At 38.3% G+C, this 23,832-nt stretch overlaps 1 protein-coding gene and 1 pseudogene across 4 annotated transcripts; one reads left to right on the top strand and one right to left on the bottom strand.

Moving 5' to 3' along the window:
- Positions 1 to 1,453: 1,453 nt before the first annotated feature.
- Positions 1,454 to 22,564, bottom strand: RIMOC1 (RAB7A interacting MON1-CCZ1 complex subunit 1). 3 transcript variants are annotated; one of them, XM_082380980.1, is made up of 7 exons: positions 22,250 to 22,564; positions 17,305 to 17,411; positions 15,255 to 15,398; positions 13,602 to 13,733; positions 12,266 to 12,380; positions 6,308 to 6,590; positions 1,454 to 5,322 (listed from the first exon to the last, which is right to left on the bottom strand). In XM_082380980.1, coding segments are annotated over exons 1-7 (882 nt in total). In that variant the 5' UTR covers positions 22,350 to 22,564; the 3' UTR covers positions 1,454 to 5,321. The 3 variants fall into 3 exon arrangements, with proteins under 3 accessions (XP_082237106.1, XP_082237107.1, XP_082237105.1); XM_082380981.1 differs by having other exon boundaries at positions 6,404 to 6,590; XM_082380979.1 differs by having other exon boundaries at positions 1,454 to 6,590; positions 22,250 to 22,563.
- LOC309623796 (protein FAM136A pseudogene) lies at positions 17,421 to 22,232 on the top strand (annotated as a pseudogene). Its single transcript has one exon. The product of its transcript is annotated as a protein FAM136A pseudogene (transcript).
- Positions 22,565 to 23,832: the final 1,268 nt, after the last annotated feature.

Below are 23,832 nucleotides of genomic sequence, written 5' to 3'. Positions count from 1 at the left end.
ATGTGGATTTACCAGTTTAATCTATTTTTAAATAGGGTATCCATAATATTTAGATGACTAATATTAATTAAATGCATCTGACTTGTGAGATAAGAGACCAAAGGTAAGAGAGAGATCAGAAGCCAAGTCAATCAGTCAAGCTGATTGGTAAATGTGGAAGTTCATATACAGCAGGTATATATACATTTGGAGTCTGAGGCTGAAAAACTTCTGAAAATTGTAGGTTTTCTGCCAGCCACACTTATTACAAACATTTAAGATGCCTATACAGCCAGTGATTTCTTCTCTGAAAACTGCTTCCCATTTAGAATGGCCACCACCACTTGTACTGAGCAAAGGGCAGTGAGTGCTCACTGGCCAGAACAAGAGTTTGTCACTCAATTATTCTGGTTCATGTAGCATTATGGTATTTTTCAGCATGATGAATGAGGTATCCCAATACATAGAACTGGCCATTAAGGAAAATAATAATAACTCTTTTGAGCTCTTACCATGTGCTAGGCATTGAACTAAGCACTTTGAACATTAACTCATTTATTCAATAACCTGTGAAGTAGATATTATTATTATTCCTGTGTTAAACAATAAAATGCTAAGGCACAGAAAGGTTAAATAATTTATATGGAATCACACAGCTAGGAAACAACAGAGCTGGGATTTAATCAGGCCTCTACCCATATTCCTAACCACTAAACCACCCTGTCTGAAAGTTATCAGGACCAGAAGAAATAATACTGTCAATATGTTACCAAACCAAACTTGGGTCCATTTGCCCTCATGCAGTAAAGCCAATCTATTGACACTAGGTTGTGGTGAAGGAAAGTGCAGCAACTACCTCAGGCGCCAAACAAGGAGCATGCGCAGCTAATGCTCAAAAGACCCAAATTCTCTGATGGCTTTCAGAGAAAGGTTTTTAAAGACAGGGCGAGGGAGAGGGTTGCAGGGTGCATGGCCAGCTCGTGGACACTCTTGACTGGTTGGTGGTGAGGTAATCGGGAGTCAGCATCATCAACCTTCTGGTTCCAACCAGTCTGGGGTCTATGTGCTTGTGGGCAGCATATAGTTAACTTCTTCCACCTGGTGGGATTTTCAGTATTTGCAAAACAGCTCTAAGGATATGGCTCAGAATATTATCTATAACCCTTGAGGAGGAGCAAAAGGTCCTTGACTTTGTTAATGGTTAAACCATTATTATTTTGTCCTGTTTGACTGTTTTCCTTTGTTTCTGCATTTTCTCACTTCTCTGATTAAATTTATTTTTGGAACCTGGGGAAAGTCTAGGAGGCTAAAGTTTTTCTATAAACAAGAGGCAGGTGGAGGACATGGGGGGAGCGGGGGAATCTGTCCCAGAAAGGCCCCATAGGGTCCTGCTTCATTACAAATCGTAAACTAACATGATAAAAGTTTTCATTCTGACACAACACTCAGATATAAAAGAAAACAAAGATACAAATATGGGACTATGGTTTTATTTTTTTAAAAAAATTTTATATGCTCCAAAACATTTTAGTTGGAAATTTTCACTAGAAGTAGGAAAACTAAAAACAGTAAGCAACAGCAGCACGAATACATAATGCATATTTTAACTGTGGATACATTAAATGTATGTTAATGTAATACTTCCATAACATGATAGCTCATATTGTGTTAAAAAAAAATAATACAAGGAGGTGATACTAGAGAACTATGGAATCCTGTATTCTGTGGCAGAAGGGGTATCCTTATGGGAGTCAGAAAAGGAGCCCTGGAAGGTGGAGAGAGAAGAGTGACAAGCAATCTAAAACTAGCATATAAGCCAGCTGTGGGTTTTTTTAAAATGGCATTAAAATGAATCTCCCACTTTAATGAACATCAGAGAATTCCCGGTGGGATTGATTGTAAAGGCAGGAATGTAAATTTTATTGTGGGGTTTTAGCCAATGACTCTCACCTCACTCTACTGTATGCAAACAAATAAGGGAAAGTCTTCACTCATGATCTGGACCTTAATCAGCATCAAACAATTCACAGTAGCCAGAAACCCTATAAATGCAGCAAAGCAGACAAGCCTTTAACTAAGTCTCAAAGCCTAGATAACATGAGAAAATTCATAGTGGAAAAGAACCATACAAATTTAAGGATTATGAAAAATCCTTTAACAGAGTTTAAGTTTTAGTAACCATCACAGAGTTCAAAATGGAGAGAAACTCCAAGTGTAATAAATGCTACAAGGTCTTTAGATTATCACTTACCCATTAGTAAGGCCCACACTGGAGAGAAACCCTCTAAATGGGATCAAAATGAGAATTTCTTAGGTAGTGATTCATTGTTTAATTCAGCATCAAAACTTCCATAAGAAAGAGAAACTTCATGAATATACTGAATGTGCAATGGCACATTGAATAGTATTCAACCAGAGGGGTAGACCCAAATGCTGAAGTAGACAGGTGCTTAGAGGTGCCTTCCCAACCACCCTAAATAATACAGCACCCCTCTCGAGTCACACTAGCCCCATGCCCTGCTTTATTCTTCCTAGCACTCATCACTCACCAAGCTACACATTTATTTCTTAAAATGCGTTAACTTCCTCCACTAGAAAACAAACTCCAGTGTTTTACAAAGCTATATACTCAGTGCCTAGGATAAAACCTAGCATGTAATAGGCACATAATAGTTGTTGATGAGTGAATTATAGTAATTATAGTACTTTCCTTATGTGGAGTATTTGGTATCTTGAAGTTAATCCATTCTAAATGGAACAGAATTTACATAGCAGGCTTTAACACATACAAAAATGTACTGCCCATTCTTTTGTTAATACATCACAGTAAAAAGCATTGTAACTGTTATGGTCTACAAATTATTCTCCAATTGTGTGGGGGATGAAAAAGTTGTATGAAAAGCACCCAACGGTACTGCCATTAGTGTACCAACCAGTGAGAGACCCAAGTGGTTCACAAGGTCATGAAGACAAAATGGAGTTCCCAGCTTCTGAAGAGAAAGCTCTCTACTTTTCTCTGGTTCTAGATCTAAATAATACTTTACTCCTCTGAGGAGTAATTCCCTCTTGGCCTTGTCAACCACTGGTACAGAGGTCACGGCAGTTTGGAATCCAAGAGCAGTAACCCTTTTGGGGCAGACTTCGGCACTTAAGAATCATGCCTCTTATTAATTCAAAAAACATTACCAAGGGCTCACCATTCATTAAGCACTATGCATAAAGATAAATTTTTAAAATATGGAGTTTGCCAACTCATAAGAAAAATGACTATGAAGCAATGTGATCAGTGTGATAACATGGGTTGGGGAAGTTTCAGGGAGCAGAAGCAGAGTAACATGTGACGTTGACTGAAAAGGGCTGGAAAAAGCCTTATGGATCCAATATCACTGGAGCTGAGTCCTGAAGGATAAATAGGTATTCACTTGACTACAAAGAAGGGCAAAGCGTTCCAGCCAGAAGTAACGAGGATATTCAGGGAAAAAAACACACAGCACATTGGGGAAGGAACTAGTACACGTGTGATTGATCATGATTCTCCAGAAAGGGTGGGGTGAGGGTGGGCAGTCTGTGATTTAAACCTTTACACTTAGAAAGCACGAAGGTATTTTCATAGCAAAACTTGTAAAAGCTAAGTTAAATAAAAATCTTCTTAGCTGTGTAAGGATAAACAAGGAGACAAAGGCAGAGATAGGGAGAGACTCTCCTTGTCCCAAGCAGCTCCATCAGAATGTTGATCAAAAATGAGACTAAGGAACACTGGACTAGAATATGATCACACAGGAAGAGCTGCAGAGATGAGGCTGGCAAGGTAGGCAGAAGAAAGTAGGTTACAGCATTCTGTGTTGCCCTGCTTTGTGGAAGATCGAAAAAAGAGAAAACATGAACCGGAAAAGATTTTAGACGAAAAGTAAGGATTAGTTGTTTGAACATATCAAATTTAAAATTACTACGGGATGTCTATGTGAAGATATTTAATAGGCAGTTAGAAAGGTTTAGAGAGCAGAAGCTGGGATTCAAGCTACAGGTTTGGGAGTCAGCCTAACATTACAGGTGATAGAAGCCATGGCTATCAATGACATCACATAAAAGTACAGCCGACCCTTGAACAATGAGGGGGTTAGGGGTGCAATCCTCCTGGCAGTCAAAAATCTGAGTATAACTTTTAGTCAGCCCTCCATATCCGCGATTCCTCTGTATCCGGAGATGCAACCAACCGCTGATTGTGTAGTACTGTAGTATTTACTACTGAAAAAATCCCACGTATAAGTAGACCCACGTAGTTCAAACCTGTGTTGTTCAAGGGTCAACTGTATTTAGAGTAAGTAAAAAAGAAAAAAGGGAGAAAGAAAGTAAGGAAGGAAGGAAAAAGGGGAGAAGAGGGAGAAAAAAAAAAGGATTCTGGAAAAGAGCAATAAGTACAGGATATTGGCAGAAAAAAAGAGAAGCCCCAGGGGAAATGAGGGAGCCGGCAGAGAGGAAACGTGGAGACTAGTCTTCAACATGGAGCAGGATACCTCTTCTCCTCTAAAAAGGGGGAAAATGAGTAGGGCAAAGCGGGTAAGCAGACACTGACCTCCTCATAGTCTCTATTTTCTGTAAGACAGGACCAAGAGCCATGTGCTAGGGGAGGGGACAAAGGGCCAGAGGAAAGTGATGAGGCAAGTCAGAGGTTTGGATTAGCCACAGTGGGAAAGGGACAGGGGCCACACTAGTAACAGACAAAAGGCTCACGCTGAGGGCTCTTCTAAAGCTGAAGGCAAGATACTTAGAGTGATTCCACTTTAAAGGAGCTGCAGGAACTTCACATGGAACTCAGCATCCCAAAAAAGAAGGCAGAACGATAGGATTAATTCAATGTTGAGGGACTGCAGAATGATTATGTTGAAAGACCAGGGGAAGATGGATTTGAAGGGACTGTGGAGAGCACGTCATATGGTGCCCCATAAGGCCAAGGCTGGACAGGGAAGGAAGAAAATCTGAAAGAGGCTGATGGTGAGGAGAAAAGGGGGCAGCAAGAGGAGGAGGCTATGAGGAAGCTAAAGAGATAGAAAAGAAATGAAAGAGAGAAGAATCAATCAAAATGAGGAAGTAAAAAACTGGAAAGATAAGAATGTCACTAGCTATTGAAATTTAAGATTTCAGAAAGAGAAACTCAGGATGGTGATATTCATGTTGAGGCCGTGGGAGTTAAGTTCCTGGAATGTGATGAAGTCAATGGCCCAGAGGTGAAGGATATTGGCAAGGTATCAGACAGATCATCCCAAGACGACAACAGGAACTGAGGTAGACAGAAAGACTGTCAGCAAGATACCAGGTTGGGCTCTTGGCCTTTAACACTCACTCCTACAATTAAAGACAAAAACTATTAAAATTTCAAAACATGAAAAGATGTGCTCTAAAGACATAAGACTAATGGCGGACTAACCTAACTTGGTTTCATCTTCATTACTCATTTAATAAACCATGCATATTCTTTTAAACAAAATAGGAAAATCATTTTGAAATTTTTATAAAATGCCTAATAGACTAAAAATTTTAAATGCCATTAGTACGTGGTGAAACAAACAAAAATTCTTTTGTGGAGTCTTCCATTATTTATCTTATTCTGGAAATGGTACATGGATATTAGTCACAATTTTTCATTTTGCCAATTTTTATATCTATAGCATATATACAAAGCAAAGAGGGGACTTGATTTTAATCTCTGAAGTGTAGCAAACTTCAAGACAGGGAGATTAAAAAATAATCTAAAAACAGGTAAAATGTTCAATTTTATGTTATGTATATTGTACCACAATAAAAAAAAATCTAAAGTAATAGAAAAAAAATCTTTATAGAGATAAATTGGATTTCTCCTTAGTATTAGTTACAGGATATCTGTAGTTCAGAGTGAGTTAGAATAACATAAATGCCATTTTAGAAATTAAAGAATCATTCCTTCACAGGTTTAAGAATATATAGTGAGGGACTTCCCTGGCGGTCCAGCGGTTAAGACTTTGCCTTCCAATGAAGGGGGTGCAGGTTCGATCCCTGGTCGGGAAGCCAAGATCCCACATGGCTCGCGGCCAAAAAACCAAAACATAGAAGCAATAATGTAATAAATTCAGTAAAGACTTTAAAAATGGTCCACATCAAAAAAAATCTTAAAAAAAAAAAAAAAAGAATATATAGTGAAAGATGGTGATGGCATTTAAAAAAGGGTAACCATGCTGGCTATTTTTATGTAGTGTAATGTTCCTAAATTCAGTATCAATATATCTTCTTTTCTGGAACTTCCATTTCCTGAGCCTTTTTGTTTTTCTGTTTGAAAAGGACTAGATGAACTTACTAGTTAGTGTGATGCTGAAAGAAGTTTAAAATTTGTTTTGCATTTGTTGTATTCCATTCTTGTTCTTTCAGGGGTCCTTCGCACACAGATACATACTTTTTCAAAATTTTTTCTCCTACTTCTCGGAAATCCAAAGGTTCTTTGTGTGTAGTGTAGCTTGCTCCAGAAACAGCAGTATCCACTTCATGATTTTCTGGCTGTTGATCTGCACAATGCTTCAATCCCCAGTAACACATTTCTCCACTGTACATCATAGCCAGCAAATGAATGTCACTAAATATTCCTGGGAAAGTCATTTAAGTTGAGAGATTAGAATTTAAAAAGAAACCCCTGTGATTAACACTCTAATAAAATCCTTTCACGTCATTAAGCATTTTCCCTTCTCATTTAACAGCTATACTTAGAAAAGCCAAATATCACTAATACAATTCTCATTCCATCGGCACTTCTATCTCTATTTTATCTATAAAAGAGGCCCAATCCCACCCTCCCCAAAAAAAGAATTATTTTTAAAGAATCATATAGGTCAGTGTGTTAATCTTTCTGGTGTTCTCTTTAGGATCTCTTTGAGAATCTAATCTAAATCGATGGAACCTCTCCCAGAACGTACATCCCGTATTCTGCATACAATTTCAGAGTACTCAGAGATTCCCTCAATCCCATGCATGAACATAACTTTTATTTAGGGGTATACTCAGGATCAGTAATACAGTTCCTATATTTCTACAGCAGGGTACAGAGATGATCCTGCATAATCATGTCCCTTAGATTCTAAATTACCAAAGATGTTAAATTGTATCCAAGATGCTTTATGTTCCCAGGAAAAAGGAATACATTGCAGGATTTCCATCAAAAGTTGAAAGCGTGCTTATTATGGAAGAAGGTGATTATATAATTAAACATTTATGACACACAAAGTATATTAATTTGATATAAAAACAAACAGACCTAGAATTGTAAAGATCTGGGGATAAATTATCGACTTTGTACAACTCACCAAAGCTCTTTAAACCTCAGTTTGTAAAAATCAGGATTCCACATGCCCTACTTATTTCATGGAATTTTCTTAAGGAACACATAAAATAAAAATGCATAAACCATAAAGTGCTATTAAATTATATGACTAACTTCTTCAAGTCATAAAATACAAATAAATGATCTATTCTACTAGACAGGTACTTGTGTGACTAGAAAAGTTTACCTCAAATAAATGAGCATCATAATCTCAGTTGCTCACCTAATATGGCTCATCAGAAATGACTATGATAATACTAGAGATATAAAAATAGAAGAAAAATTTAGTTTCCAAAACTGTTATAGTTTGTATTAACTTGAATCTATTGCAAGTTTTTGGTAGTCTCAGAGTTTGTCCCTACAGGTAACCCTTCACCTCACCTCCAATTCAGCTTATAAATAGTAGCAAGAGAAGGAATTAGCTTAGCAGACGAACTGATTCATTACACTGTTATATCAACAAAAGAAATAATTAAGAGCAGAATCTGAGGCTTGCATTCATGAAAATACGATGGGCTATACTCTATTAATTATGCTTTCTATGTATAAAACAACTCAGTAAGTACAATGCATATTACCCATAATCACTTCTTGTCACTTCATTTCTTCACAGTTAAAAGATCATAAACCTCAGAGAAAAAGCTGGAATAGCATTAGATGTTATTTAGAATATAAAAAGAAACAGACCTAGAATCAAGAGGATCTGGGTGTAAATTATTGACGTTGTGCAACTCACCAAAGCTCTTTAAGCCCCAGTTTGCAAAAATCAAGATTCCACATGCCTTCCTTAATTTCATGGAGTTTTCTTAAGGAATAGTTTGCTATTTTTTCCAAATTAACGATTTTCACTGCAGAATTATATTTCATATTAGATAGGACATTTCACTGAATTCATATCCTTTTTCATTTTTGTGATCCTACACCATAATTATTCCTCAAAAGACTGGTAGAGGGGAGTAAGGAGATAGAAGCAAAAATGAAGAGAAGGTTGAACTTTTAAGCAGACTAGAGCCTTAGGAGGAGGAGCTGAAGTAAGTCCCAGAAAATGAAGCCACTTGGGAAAGATGAGAAGTGTTTGCTAAGGGAGAGCTGGCATCCAATTTGTGCCCAACTCTAAGTTAGCCTCATCCTTTATATTAACAAGGAGTGATGGTTAAACAAGGTACACAGATATCCTTTGGAAAGGTGTTTCTGAGGAGAGAATGAATAGCTATATGCTAAAGAGTGGTTCTCAAACTTTAGCCTGCATTAGAATTACCTGGAGGATAGGCTGAAATGCTGATTGCTGGGCCCCCACCTCCAAAACTTTCAGATTCAGGTATGGGATTGGGTCTATGAATCTGCATTTTTAACAAAGTCCTAGGACCTAGGGTGAGGCTGCTGGTCCATAGATGATGCTAAACTACTGTACTGCATTAAAATACCAAAGGAAGAAATGAACAACATAAAAATTACACATTCTCCCTCTGTACTCCCCCAAGGAATCCATTACTCTCTAGCTATAGTCTTTTTGCTGCTACAAATTTTCCTTGGTATTTTTTCTGCTAATGCTCAGCATTGTTTTCAATAAAATACTTCACTTTGCACTGCTCATATCCTTGGTGAACACATCAAGAGAGTGTGGGGTGCAGGGAGGAAGAGGGTGAATAACCCATGAAGTAAAAGTGATGGCAGAAAGATGACTTTCACAGGAAAAAAAAAGGTGGCCAGACTGGCATTCTCTAGAAGCAGTGATGTCTAAATCTGACTACAACATAATTACGGTAGGTTATAAAAATAGATTCCTGAACTCCACATATTAAATCAGAACCTGCATGTGATACACAGAAATCTGTATTTTGGGGCACTTCCCTGGTGGCGCAGTGGTTAAGAATCTGCCTGCCAATGCAGGGGACAAGGGTTTGAGCCCTGGTCCAGGAAGATCCCACATACTGCAGAGCAACTAAGCCCGTGCGCCACTACTACTGAGCCTGCGCTCTAGAGCCCACAAGCCACAACTACTGAAGCCTGTGCACCTAGAGCCTGTGCTCCGCAACAAGAGAAGCCACCGCAATGAGAAGCTTGCGCACCGCAACGAAGAGTAGCCCCTGCTCGCTGCAACTAGAGAAAGCCTGCGTACACCAACAAAGACCCAACACAGCCAAAAATAAATAAATTCAATTAAAAAAAAAAAGATAACATAAAAAAAAAAGAAGAAAAGAAAAGAAATCTGTATTTTTAAACCAGCTACCCAGGCAATTAGTGATGTCAATTCAGAGCTGCTCCTTTAAGCCACCTGAAATCCAGGTTCTGGGCTAAGCTATGAGCCAAAGGCTGTTGGGAAGGGGGCTCTTTAGTGGCATAAAAAGGACATAACCCAAGGATGTGCACAGCTGAACAATCTTTTAACCTAGTTAACCCCAGAGTTATCCTGACAAGGCTATTTTTATAAGGGCCCACAGAAGAATGAACCATAGAAATGAGATAAGAAGATTTACTGAATACATTACCTGGTAATTTTTAAAAGCTGAAAATTTAATGGCATACAGGTAATGATCAAAGGACAAAATGATTATCTCACCTTGGAAAACGAAATAAAAATCATACTAAGTATACACTGTTTTGAGTTTTATGTAAAATCAGGTAAATTATCATTAAGATCTGGCCACAAAAATATTTTGATGATTCATAGAACTTTTCTCTCTAATTGGTACTAAGAATTATTCCGAATTATGTTTTTTATATTGGCTAACAAAAAATTTAAAAAAAAATTAGAACCACTCCACCAGGGCCTTAAGAGTAATTTAGCCTATGAAAAGTAGGCTTCCTGGCCTCTAATCTACATCTTGAGGAATGAAGTAGGGAGGAACAAACTGCTTTAGATGAGAGCAAGAAGTCAGCACCAAAAGAGGACGGACTCCTGTGGCAAAACTGCTAGGGAGTTGATATTGTTTTGTTGTTTCCTGGAAAAAAGAGACCCTTTCTGTGCCTTTGATTCCCCTGTTGAAGAAGCAATGGAAGATAGAGGTGAGTGTAATCAATTATAATCCAAGAGAAGACACCAGTATCACAAGCATCGTGATAAAAAAATTCTAGGCCCTGAGAATATATGACTTTATGACTAGAAATGGGAGAATAAGGGAAATTGGTGACTTGTGCCCTTTTCTTTGGTTCTAAATAAGCTTTAATGCCCATCTCTGCTTTTTCTTTTAAATCAATCCATGTGGGTGAGGAAATTTTAGAAAGATCATTTTTAATGCAGCTAATCGGTTCACTAGTTACCTGGAATAAATACTTCCCACAAATAAATCAAAACACCCCATGTTTGTCAAAACATCATGCCCACTGAAGGAGCACCTTATATTCATGACAAGTTTTTTCAGGACAAGCTACTTGCCTGAGTAAACTGAAGGTAACAACTTTTGGACAACAGTAGCCAGTCATATGTTAATGGCTCTTAAATCATGGTGTTTTTTTTTTCTGTGTGATGTTTTCTAATAGAAAGGAAAAGCCTACAGAAGCTAACAAAGGAAGAAGTAAAATACACTTATATAATTAAAACACAGAATTTTCCCTAAGAAGTTTTCTTCTTCTTCCCCATGTTTGAATTTTCCCCATCAAAATTTCCCCAAAATTTCAGATGAAGAATAAAAGAAAGTTTACACAAAGAATATAACAGCACTTGCCAGCTATGTGACCTTATCAGGCTTATCAGGACCTCAGTTCTTCCATTTGTAAAAAGAGACGCTAAAAGTAAGTGGTTCTTCCCTCTCAAACCTCAGTCTAAAACCTAAATGATGCTCCATATCCAGTTCCTAACATTTTTAAGTGTATATAAGTTTATGACAGAAACTAGCAGTTACCACTCAATATTCATTCTTCCTTTCTTTCTTAGTAAAGAGACATTATTTGGGATGGCAATGTATCATGTAAAGGTCTATACATCCCAGATTCCCTTGTAGCTATATGAAGCCATTATTTGGGATGGCAATGTATCATGTAAAGGGCTATACATCCCAGATTCCCTTGTAGCTATATGATTAAATTCTGGCCAGTGAAATGTAGGTAGAAGTGTTCTAAGTGTTGTAACAAACTTGAGAAGGATGAAAGAAAGACTTGGCTGAAAGAAACATCCTTTTGCCATTCCTATGGACTGAAACACAGGTGAGACGGAAGGAGCTCCAGCAGCATCTTGAGATACTGAGAATGCAAGCAATGTCCTCAACAGGGATGCATGTTGCACAACTCTGGCAAGTACTGTTTACATGCATTCTATATAACTCGCCTCCTTCTGAAGCTGTAGGGCTCCACTTTGAAAGACGAAGGAGGAAAAAGATAGGAACCTGATGATGCCATAAAGCTACCATAACCAGCTCTAGACCTTTATGAAGTGAAAAAGCAGTTAATTTCTCCTTGTTTAAAAGTTACTTCCAGTCTCAGGACTTCCCTGGTGGCACAGTGGTTTAGACTCTGCGCTCACAGTACAGAGGGCCTGGGTTCGATCCCTGGTCAGGTAACTAGATCCCACATGCATGCTGCAACTAAGAGTTTGCATGCCGCAACAAAGGAGCTCGCCAGCCACAACTAAGGAGCCCGCCTGCCGCAACTAAGACCCAGTGCAACCAAATAAATAAATAAAATAAATATTTGAAAAATAAAAATAAAAGTTATTTCCAGTCTCTGTTACAAGTAGCTGAACCTAGAGCAGGATCAGGGCTTTGTGGGGATGCAAAGTAAGTAAAAGCAACATGATATATTACTGTCCCTAAATTACTAAGCAGAGATTAGCAGTATTTTTCTGTATTACGTGAGAAGATTTTTTAATTGTTTAAAAAGTCCTTTTATTATTTTTTTGTCTATAATGTAACCTGAAATTTATTTCAATCAAAGTTAAATCTAATAAACTTCTTAAAATTTTAAAATGCTTTCAAACACTTAGAAAACTACAAAAAGAGATCACATTACCTTCACTCAGTAATTTAGCTGTGTCTAGGTCTTGGAAAGAAACTCCTTCATTTAACTGGATGGGACACCGAAAATTCAGCATCTGTAGCAAGTAACTGATTCCATCAACAAGGTACTAAATGAAAGTCAAAGACAAAGAATCCAAGTATCAGATGCAGAGCTGTAGAAACTTCAAATGTTAATATTTTTACTCAAGAGAGTATTGGCTAATATACAGATATATCATATGATTATTATATTACAATATAAGGACCTACTACCCCAAAACTTTTATAAGTATAACCCTCCAATTAGTAAAACAGCATGGGAAAAAAAGAGAAATCATTAACCAAGAACACATGATTCAGTAATATACTTGTCAAAAATGTCATCAGAGGGCTTCCCTGGTGGTGCAGTGGCTGAGAATCTGCCTGCCAATGCAGGGGACACGGGTTCGAGCCCTGGTCTGGGAAGATCCCACATGCCGCGGAGCAACTAGGCCCGTGAGCCACAACTACTGACCCTGCGCGTCTTGAGCCTGTGCTCCACGACAAAAGAGGCCACGATAGTGAGAGGCCCGCGCACCGCGATGAAGAGTGGCCCCTGCTTGCCGCAACTAGAGAAAGCCCTCGCACAGAAGCGGAGACCCAACACAGCCAAAAATTAATATAAAAATAAATAAATTAATAAGAAATTGATTGACATTTAAAAAAAAAATGTCATCAGAGCAAGAAAAGGTTAAAGATAATAAAGATGTGTTAAAAAACTCGTTAAAAATATGGATGTACTTTATTACAATTTAGAAATATTACGATCAAACTTTTACATCTGTAAGTGTGACCTCTCATTTGCAGACCCACATAAACCATGTGTACAATCAACCTAAGTTAGGAAGGATCCTTAGTGATACAAATATTAAGACAGGATCTTTGGATTTACTGATTTGGCCAGAAGAGTCAAGAAGAATCAGAGGGCCACCATTTCCTAGGAGCAGGGTCATGTGGGATCTTTAGGAGTGACCTGCTGATAGAAAGAGGCTCACAACCAAGTTTGTTTTCTTCAGGCCAAAAATATACTTAGAAATTAATATAGATTATCTATCTTGCACGATAAAAAATAAAAATCCAGAACTTAAAAAAAAACATATAAAACTTCCCAGTTTACAAAGGGCTTTCACATGTTATCTTATTTAATCTTCACAGTAATTCCAATTTGTTTAAGATTACATAGCTGGTAAGTACAGGCCTGGAATGCCAACCCAGGCCCTTTGATTCCTCTACTCTTAATCTTGTACTAAACAGCTTCTGGAAACCTACAAATGTCAACAATCAAAAATGTATGAGGAATGCTTTTTCACCTTTTTAAGCAAGCTAGATTTTCTTGTGAGCCATTCTCTCCTTTTGGTCAGAGAATGACAATACATGTAGAGTAGGGCTCCTCGTCTCCAAGAGAGACATTCCAGGAGTTCATCCCCAAGCAAATCGCAGTGCTGAAATACAACAAAGACATAGCTAAAAAGAGAAACTTCGTGTCTATAAAAACCAAAATTAAATTTCAAAATATTGAGCAATTAAAAATACTCATTTCACAAAATTTGCTCTTTACTTAGCAACCTACACAGGAATGCCTTACTCTGAATCAATTAGAAATATAGAAATCTATTGCTACATGAAAATTAAAATAACTACTCCAATTTACAAATATTTCTAGAAAATTGATATTCAAGTACTTTAGTAGCCAATTCGCTAATATATTTGAAATATAAGTATTCCATAATCTGACGGAAAAAATAAGTTTTCAGAAATATACGTTACTTGAAACAATTTCTACTATTGCTAAAATAAAACAATGAAAAGATATACACAAAAACAATTTTAATAAATCAAACTTTTACTATGTGGTATCATTTAAAACTTGGGATTATTTGTTTCTACAGTTAGCATTCCCTGATAAACACAAAGAGCAACAAAGATATCTACATAGAGAAAGCCAGCGGACAGTTCAAGATGAGAAATTATTTGCTTGAAAGCTAGAGACAAAAATCTTGGAATCATCTAAATAGAGACAGCAGTAAAAACAAGTTGTCGGGGAGGGTGGGAGGGAGGGAGATGCAAGAGGGAAGAGAAATGGGAACATATTGTATATGTATAACTGATTCACTTTGTTATAAAGCAGAAGCTAACACACTATTGTAAGGCAATTATACTTCAATAAAGATGTTTAAAAAAAAAAAAAAAAAACCATGTAAAATGAGAGGGTCAAAGGAAAAGAAGCTGACCCTTAGATACGTAACCAATTTTCTTTTGCGTTTGAATTCATGTTTGTCTGCGATATTACAAACTTCACAAAATTTCCCTTCCACAGTACCAGATTCTTAATTAAATGAATACCACTGCTGCAATTTTCTGATAAATAAAATGATCATCTCCACAAAAAAAAAAAAAAAAAAAAAAAAAACAAGTTGTCAAGCAAAGACAAACTACAGACTATCAGAGGATTAAGGAGATATCTTTGGGGAGTGCCTATGTTTCCAGAATGGAAGAGAGGGGAGATGCTTGAAAAAGAGCAAGAGCAAGGCTTCTTAGAGATGAAGAGGAGCATGCAGGGTCTCCAAAGGATGGGGTGATCATTGGTAAGAAAGGCAACAAATGTCCAGGCAGAAGAAGACTGAAAGGATGAGAGACGTGGTATTAGGTTACTAGGGACCTTCAAGAAAACACAGCATCTGCAAAAGTAAAGGGAGCAGAAACAGCAAATGTGTATGTTTAGAAAATTACTAGGCACTGTAGTTACAATATAATTCCATCAAACAAACATTCTGAAACATATTTACAAAAATATGATACTTGAGTTGTGACATCAGTCTGAAATGTTCAACTCTCTTATGTCCCTCCTTCAATCTTAATTTAAAACAAAGATACATTTAAGAAAAAAAAAATACAGATTCTAAAGGGTAATACAGCAGGAATCAGCCGCATTCCACCATAATTCATAGTTGTGCAAAACTTACTTTTGGATGCATATTATTTTCTTTAACCAAAATTTCTGGTTCTGAAAGAAAACTGATCAACTCTTTTACTTTTTGTGAAGAATCTTCAGGAAAATCTTCATCTACTAGCTTGTTCTCCTCAAAATACGTCATGTCCAAAATAGCCTGAAGTAAAAGAGAAAAAAAACTATAAATGATTTCAACTCAAATGAATAATTCTTATAGTTTAATCTTACATATATAGATACTTTATTTTGACATTTAATTCTAGCACAGTATTTAAATTTAAGAAGTAGTCAAAATATCTAGCTATAAATATAATCTAAGATGAACTTTATAGCAAATTTCATAGGATTTTTCTAAAATACTGAATTAAGATAATTTAGCTTCCCTCAAAAAGTAAAATGGGTATTTATGTTTTAATTCAGATAAGCTAACTATATACAATATAATTATGAAAAGTTTAATTATTATAGTCTTTGCTATTTGTACATATATACTTCCTGAACATTTTCTAAATGCCTGCCACATCAAGACAAGGTCACTACCTCTAGTTTTGTATACTGAATCTTCAAAGGATTACCTGTTTCTCAAATGAAGCGCCAGCACTTTAAAACTACCCGATCCTTTTTCTTTGTTTAATCTACTGGAATAAGACTAAGGAAACTGAGTTCTGGTATCATTTCTACCTAACTAACAAAAGACAAGTCATATTTTATCTTATTTTTGGAGCCTCAGTTTTTTCATTGACAAAATGAAGAAACTGATCCAAATGCCTTTCAAAGTCCCTTGCTTTGAGGGTAAAATGAATTAACATATGTAAACACTTCGAACATTACCTAGCACACAGCACTACTTAAGTGTTAAGTACTCTTGTGCAGAAGGCCTAAGCCAGGAAGGGAGAGATCATCATCCTAAGGAAAATGACCTGTTGATTCAGAACCATAAGTAAGATCCAAAGGGGTTTGGGGAATTTTAATCTATATTTCTAATTCTTTTGCCTTATTCTTAGAAATAAGTTAAAATGTTTAGAACTCTCCCATGTGAAAGAAACGAGACAAGCAAGGAACCTTCTGAAAGATAAGAGAGTCAGGCAAATTTCTCGCAAATTGTAACAGCTCTCAGGGGTTTGTTTGTGGGTAGTTGTTACAGGCTCATTCAACCACATCGGAAGGCAGAAACCATCTCCATGTACCTCGTAACAGAAAGCAGAGTGTCAGGCACCTAAGTGCTATGAATGTGCATTTTGGAAACTTGACTAAGTTTACTCTATTTCCTATAAACCACTTCATCTTTATTATCCCTTGGCAATCAAGTAAGGGCATATGAAGCACTCTGTCAACTATAAAGTGCTATACAAATGTTAGTTACTATAATAAAATTATGTTTCTTTTCTTTTTTTTTTTTTTTTTTGCTGCACTGCACGGCCTGCGGGATCTTAGTTCCCTGACCAGGGATCGAACCCATGCCCCTTGCAGTGGAAGCACGGAGCCTTAACTGCTGGACCGCCAGGGAAGTCCCTCAAAATTATGTTTCTTAGTGTCCACTTGCCTCAGCAGTGTTTGAGAAAACTGAGAAAACAGATCTTATCTGTAGAAAGGTCTGAATTTGAAAGGAAAGTAAAAAAAGAAGAGGGGAACAGAAAAATCTTATGGACTTGCATAACAAAAGCACAGGTAGTCAAGTTGAGAATCCAAAGGAAAGGTGAATTTCAGGGAAAAAAAAAAATAATCAGAGCCCTTATAGAAACCTCCATTCCCTCTGACTAACCTTTCACACCTTGGAAATTGCACATTTGAGTGTTTTGCTTTATTATCTATAAAGGGAAGCAATACTGTTATCTGCAAAATTTTTTTCCTTTTTTATCAACACATCCAATAAACTTTTCTTCTTTGTAAGGATACTTACTGCCTTACAGCTTCAAGTCTATATGCTTTATACATACAGTTTTTTTAACACAAACACTTTAAATAGAGAATAAACTGCTTTCATTACACCTAAATTTTGGAGTCAACCCTCTTAAATAAGCAAACTGCCTCAACAACGTCAGAAGCCTCATCTGTTTCAGTACCTGTGTGTAAAGTTCAAGAAGATTTGATGGATTTGAACATTCTTTGTCTTCTCCACACAGAAGTTTCAATTTTTCTAGAGCTGCAGAGGCCCGAATTAAAAAGTGATCTATAAGAGATAAAAACATGATTACTGGAGCAGCGCGGGGTCGTCATGGCGCAGCTGCAGCAGCTCCGGGCGCAGGAGGCGGTGGACTCTATGGTGAAGAGTCTGGAGAGACAGAACATCCGGAAGATGCAGGGCCTCACGTTCCGCTGCAGCGCCGCCTGCTGTGAGGACAGCCAGGCGCCCACGCAGCAAGTGCCCCAGTGCATTGCGCGCTGCCGTGCACCTCTGGCTCAAGCCCAGGCCCTGGTGACCAGCGAGCTGGAGAAGTTCCAGGACCACCTGGAATGGTGCACCATGCATTGCCACGACAAAGCCAAAGATTCAATAGATGCGGGGAGTAAAGAGCTTCAGGTGAAGCGGCAGCAGGAGAGTTGCGTCACCAAGTGCGTGGATGACCACATAAACCTCATCCCAACCGTGACCAAGATGAAGGAGTCTCTCTCATCCATTGGGAAACAGACGTCTGCTATTGGCTATCGGGGCTGAAGCCAGGAATCTATTTAAAAAGAGGAATGGGGATTTGGGTTTTCTAAAGTTTATGAATGAGGAAATTAAGGATGGCAGCAAGTTTAAGGCCTATGTCACTTGCCTCTGGACACTGGTTCCTTTGTGTTTGAATCCTAGAAAGTGAAAAAACCTGGTGCTAAAATTTGGGTCAGAGATAGCACAGGAGAGTTTTTGTGAGCCTGAATTTCATGTGGCAAGTGCTTATCCTGGCAACAGGGAGTCTCCCTTGTACCAAACCACAGCACTCCAAGGTACCAGATTCTCTTAGTACACAGATATCAACAGGCTGGCAGGTTCATCTGATCTGCTTATGATCGGGTGGAGTGTGAGGAGAGGTGTTTCTATTTGTTGCCAACCTCCTGTTAACGAGAAGGATCACTACAACATTCTCCACAAACTGGAAATAAAACAAAATCCATGAGGTCACTAATTTAGAAGGGGAAAGGGGGGTTTCTGGGGATTTGTTTTGCTTGGTTTTGTTTTATATACAAGGGCATGAAGTTACTTTAAGATGTAGAGTTGGGAGAGGTAGTTTGGATAAAAACTTTGAAAGGGTCCTTGCGGATATTCATTTCTGGCCATCAAGATGTGGATGCACATTTCTTAAAGTTCTCACATATTACATCTTTCAGCCTGGAGACCCTGCAAAAATATAAGAAGCGCTATCACACTGGTAGGGGAAGCAAACCTTCCCTCTAACTGGCAGCCATGATGGGCCCTGAGGGTGTCTGCAGCAGAGTCAGCTGAGTGACAAGACAATCTTGCAGTGATACTCACCCTTGAAGGGAAAGGGGATTTTGATTGTGCTATATGCTAGTATTGAGGAATGAACAGCAAAAGAGGAATTGTTAGCTGCGTAATTAAGAGTTATGAAGTACTGGCCTTGGAAAAATCTTGTTTTCATAAAACAAAATAGAATGAAAGCCTAAACCCAGTATTGCTTACTTTGCCCCCTATAATAACAGAGTTCTGTTGAGACAATCCCCTGGCAACACGAAGGTCAAAGGAGAAAAAGTAAGCAACTCAGGGGCGAGCTGTGACTCCTTTAGGGCAAAAAAAGGGACAGCCCTCCGTTACCAGATACCACTTTTGTGACCTGCGTTGTTCTTGCCCCAGTTCTGGCACCTTATCATTTTATTAAGGACCTTGTGTTTTTACCAACTTATTACTTGAAATGATAATATAGCATGTCTGTTTGCTGTTTCAAGACTGTGTTATGTTTTCCTAGTGGTTTGGTTTTAAAAATAAGTAAGACTTAATTTTTCTTCAAAAAAAATCAAACAAACAAAAAAAAGGATTACTTCACATAGTTTCAGAGTGTCATTTAAATGAAAAAAGTTACATATCTAAAATGATGAAATGAAATTATTACAGCATGGTAATAATATCTTTTGTAAAACATGAAGTACATCATAATGCCTAATCGTACTTAAATTTATCATGGAAATTTATTCTTGAAAGCTGGACTGAAAACTTTGTAGCTTCAGTTGCCACTTCTTAAGTGCAATCTGTATTTTCATAATGCTTCTTTTATGATGCTGACATACTCAAAATGTTTAAGCAATAAATTTAAAACTTGTATTGGAATAGTACAAATAATATACATAAATCTACAGAAAGGACTTCCACTAAAAACTTATAACTTCATAAATATAGTCTCCAAAAAAATAACATGATTGATTAAATCAAATGTCTCATAAAATGTAAGCACTCTGAGCAATTATAACTTTATAATTGTGTTTATGTATTTATGTATGCAAATAGCTGTTACAATTAAAATTACACAAATTTCCTGAATATTTTACTCCTTTAAAAACCTAGAAATGGGACAAATTACTTAATGCCTTCAAAACCCAGACAAAATCAAACTAAATACTTCTGATATACCCTTTAAAAACAACTCCCCCTCACTCCCCCTCTACATTGTCTAATTTCTTCCTTTTCTCTTATGTCATATTCCCTTTGCTTCGATGTTTTCACTTTTTCTTATGGATTTTTCCTCCCTAACCTACAATGTGTCCATACCAAGGTGCCATCCACACTTCTGCATCATCTCACGTAGCCAAATTTAAATATGCCCACCATCAAGACGCTTAAGTTCCTAAGTGTGCCCCTCTGTGGCTTCCTCCTGAAATATATATCCTTTTCCCCTCACTGGCAAATGGACAGAAAATGTAGCACTTGGTGAGGGTCCATCTGATCCAGCCTCAGCACCTACACAGGTACGTAAGCTGCTCAGCGCTGGAACGAAAGCACCACCAGCTTAAGTTGCGTCTGTTGGCAATAATACGATGACTTTAAGTTTTCCCTGGTAAAGCCTAACCTGTATCTAAACCAGATTCTGACCGCTTTAAGGTCCACTATTCACCTAAATTGAAAACTAGTTCTTTAGCACTGCCCTCCTATCTCTCCTCAGCCCAGAAGGATCATCCACACAGCTCAGAAAAAAAAATTCTATTGTGAACTAAATTGTATGAAACATGGTCCTCCTTAGGTACTTCTTAAAACACTGAGTTGATACTTTCTTCTTAATTTGCAGGATTGTTTTAAATGTAAAGACTTGCACTGAATTCAATGAACCACTGCTGAAGGAGTATCTCATATGAATTCATGACATAATTACAGAGGTGGAGGGATAATGGCTCACAATTTTAGAAAACTTTTATGAAATGTAGTATTTTTCCTAACCATTCAAAGCAGTGACTGACAAGGCAAAGACAAGTGATTCTTACATAGTCCCTGGAAAAAGTCCCTCTCATGGTATATTTCCATAAAGTAAACATACTATGCTTGTACCATGAGAAATAAATGAACAAAAATTGACCAGAGGTAAAAAGGAGAGTATTCTTAGATGGACTAGTGTCTGGTTGTATCTGATCTAATTTAAAGACAACAGGAACTATCAATCCCTATAACCTAATATAAATATCATTAAACGACAAATTTTGGGCGCATATTATTTTTGTGCTATGGGAAAACACAAGTTCAATTCAAATACATGCAACCATGTTTTAATTAAACATCATAAATATAAGAAAATCTTGCTAGTAATACTGATGAATCGCTCATAACGTGGACCACTATTATTTTAATTCCAGTACACTTCAGAACTTTAAAGCCTCCAAACAAGAATATATACCACTTTACTTTTATTTTCAGCCCTCATTCTAGACTGGATTAAAGAACTCTTCCGTTAGAAAATGAGAATGGCTTTTGGGTTCAATGGTAAGTGAATAACATACATTCTTTGATCTCTTTAGACTGATTCTAATGGAGTTGGAGTGGGGTGGAGATCACTGAACAGCTTACTTAGAAGTAACTTAGATACACTTCCAGGTACAGCTACTACTGTCCATGAACTAACTATTCATGTGATTCACTTACCACAAACCAAAAAAGAAAACAGCTTCAGGGTAGTCTGTGGGTTTTTAAAAACATACCCCTAAGAAAAGAAAATCCAGCAAATAATCTTCACTGGAACTAGAGCCATTTTATCATGGACCCTATTCAATAAATTCACCAACTATTCAATCGCTTGGGAAAACGTTCCACTACTATTTTCCTATGGGTTCGATGACAATGAGACAGTCCTCAAGAATTTTTAAAACTGTCTATCTGTAGTAAAAGTGCAAAACTCAAAAAGAAATAATGTAGAAACGTACAGGCAGCTGATAAGTATTGAAAGAGAACAAAAGTCGAAGTAATTCTCCGTCAGTTTTTCAAAGGAAACCGCTTAGACATTTCCAAAAAAGTATTCTAGTACTGACAGGGCCCTTTTGAGACCTGAGGTGATGAATGTGAGAGAATCGTCTAAATTATACCAATGTAAACCTCTTCTGTATTGTTTACAGCTGAGTTTAGAACCCAAAACATAACACAGAAATTTACAACGAAGCAATGAAAAAGTCGAACTGTTATACACGCCTAGCTATCTGTACTACACGCAAAACCATTACTTATTTGCGTACCATCATCCAACTTTAACCATTCATTTAAACTTCCATGTGTATTTCCATCCAGATCTTGCCCTTCTCCCAGTTGCTACCGAGACAGTTAAAGACAAGCAGAACTGATATGACTGAGATTTCAGCGCTTTTCATGGGTTATGAAAAACGGGGTCGCGAAGCAAACGCCTTGCCTTAAGGCGTTGTGAGTTCTTGGAGGTGGACCAGCGACCCCGCAGCGGGGGCCAGAAGGGCAACACCTTCGGCAGTCCTGGCCTGGGATCAACACGGACAACAGGCCGCAGCCTCAGCCCCTACGGCCGCCGACCGCCAGCTCTGAACAACCGTCCGCCCGCCCGCCTCCCTCCCTCTCCTCGGCTCCCTCACCATCTTCGCCGGCGGCTTCACTAAGTTGTTGTATGTGGGCCTGAGCCAGGTCCCCGAGCTCCTCCACTCGCCTCACCACACTGGAGCCTGAGGCCGCCATGGCCACAACGGGCGGGCGCGCCTAGCCACGTGACTGCGCCGGCCTGCGGTCACCTGATACCCCGGCGTCGGCGGGGAGTGGGGGCGTGGAGGTCTCCTGATAGGTGGGAGGGGACCCCAGCTCCAACAGGGAGCAGGCTCAGGCCCGCACAGGTTGTTCCGGGTTATTTTCTTCCTTCTCGGAATTCTCTCTCCAGAACCCTGAGCAGCAGGCCGACTTTTTTTGGGGCGGGCGTGACGTCAGGACGCACCTCCCCTCCTCTAAACCAATCGGAAGCCGCTCATGTCCTCACGCTGATCCAATAAGAAGCCAGATCTCTGGGTGGGGGTGGGAGGGGGGGGTTGGCGGGTCTCTGACTAGAGAGTGCCGCAGTGGCTGGCTGTTCTCTGCCCTGTGTCCAGCGCTGCAGCCGCAGTCAACAGAGCAGACAGGAAAGTCTGAAAATAGGACTGTCTGGTTTTGGTTGCCTAAAATATGGAAAGCCTGGGAGACACTGCTTTGGGAAAGATCCCTGGTGTTCTCCCTCCTTGCTGCAAGTAGTAAATCATTCCTTCTCTGGTTAAAAAAAAAAAAAAAAAAAAAAAAAAAGACTGGCTCTCCTGGAGAACATCCAAATCTCTAAGAGGTTACTGTGCGTCTAGGTGGGGACCTCCAAACACTGGTGGAAATTCCCAGTCTAAGCGGTTGAGTGTCGCTTTTTTAAAGTTTAATTTTAGCAGCTGGGTTTGTTTTATTTCTGGTCTGCTCTGTCTAGCTCACATTTAACATATTCATCATCATCTCACGTCCAATAGTACAAAAATTTTGCATTTACAAAAATTTCTATTGCCATACATCTGAAGACCCTGCCTTAAAGCACTTCGTGTGAAAAGTTCATCCTCTCAACTGTTGAGTTTCAAAGCACTCAGGAGTCTAACTTCCACTTTGCAGTCCCTATTTTCTTGCCTCTGGTCAAACAAATCTTTAACTCGTTTTTTTCGTTTTTCAGTTTGACACAGTATATCTTGAATAATCTCCATCCTATCTTCTTTCTTATGGAAAATAGTTTTTTATTTAATAGAAAATACTAAAAATAGGTGCCAACTAAAAGTTGTCGCTTGTCATCTGTTGCCATTCTACAAGAATGAAGTCACTAGCCACTGTAGTCGTTGACCTTCAACACACTCTGAAAGAAGTTCAGGGTAGAGATCAGAAACGAGGCACACTGTACTCTGGGAAAAACTGCAGAACAGACCTTCAGATAGTTATATATTTTCAGGAGAAGATTTTGTGAGCCCAATTTCTTGTGTCTTCTCATTTCTAGAAAACCAGTAAAATCATTAATGGAGACATCTGCTCCTCGTGACTAGCAGCAACCTTCTGCCAAAATGTGTGCTTGACTGCACATATCCCCCTTCACTAAAATCATATATACACTGACAGTTCCTCAGAGCTATCTACAGTCCAGGCTATAGTCCTCATGAGGCCCCAAATAAAACTTAAC

The sequence above is a fragment of the Balaenoptera borealis genome, assembly GCF_965194805.1.
Source record: "Balaenoptera borealis genome assembly, chromosome: 2".
NCBI classification, from domain to species: Eukaryota; Metazoa; Chordata; class Mammalia; order Artiodactyla; family Balaenopteridae; genus Balaenoptera; species Balaenoptera borealis.
Note: the sequence above shows the minus strand (reverse complement) of the source record. Positions and strands in the feature narration are given on the sequence as shown.

What these genes read in the sequence shown, in the direction of transcription:
- RIMOC1 (XM_082380980.1), bottom strand. Translation starts at nt 22,349, where the DNA reads ATGGCGGCCTCAGGCTCCAGTGTGGTGAGGCGAGTGGAGGAGCTCGGG. An exon ending in TTCTTGAACTTTACACACAG is followed by an intron (nt 15,399 to 17,304) that starts GTACTGAAACAG and finishes CTTTTACTTCAG; the next exon opens with GCTATTTTGGACATGACGTA. An exon ending in AAAATAATATGCATCCAAAA is followed by an intron (nt 13,734 to 15,254) that starts GTAAGTTTTGCA and finishes GTTGTATTTCAG; the next exon opens with CACTGCGATTTGCTTGGGGA.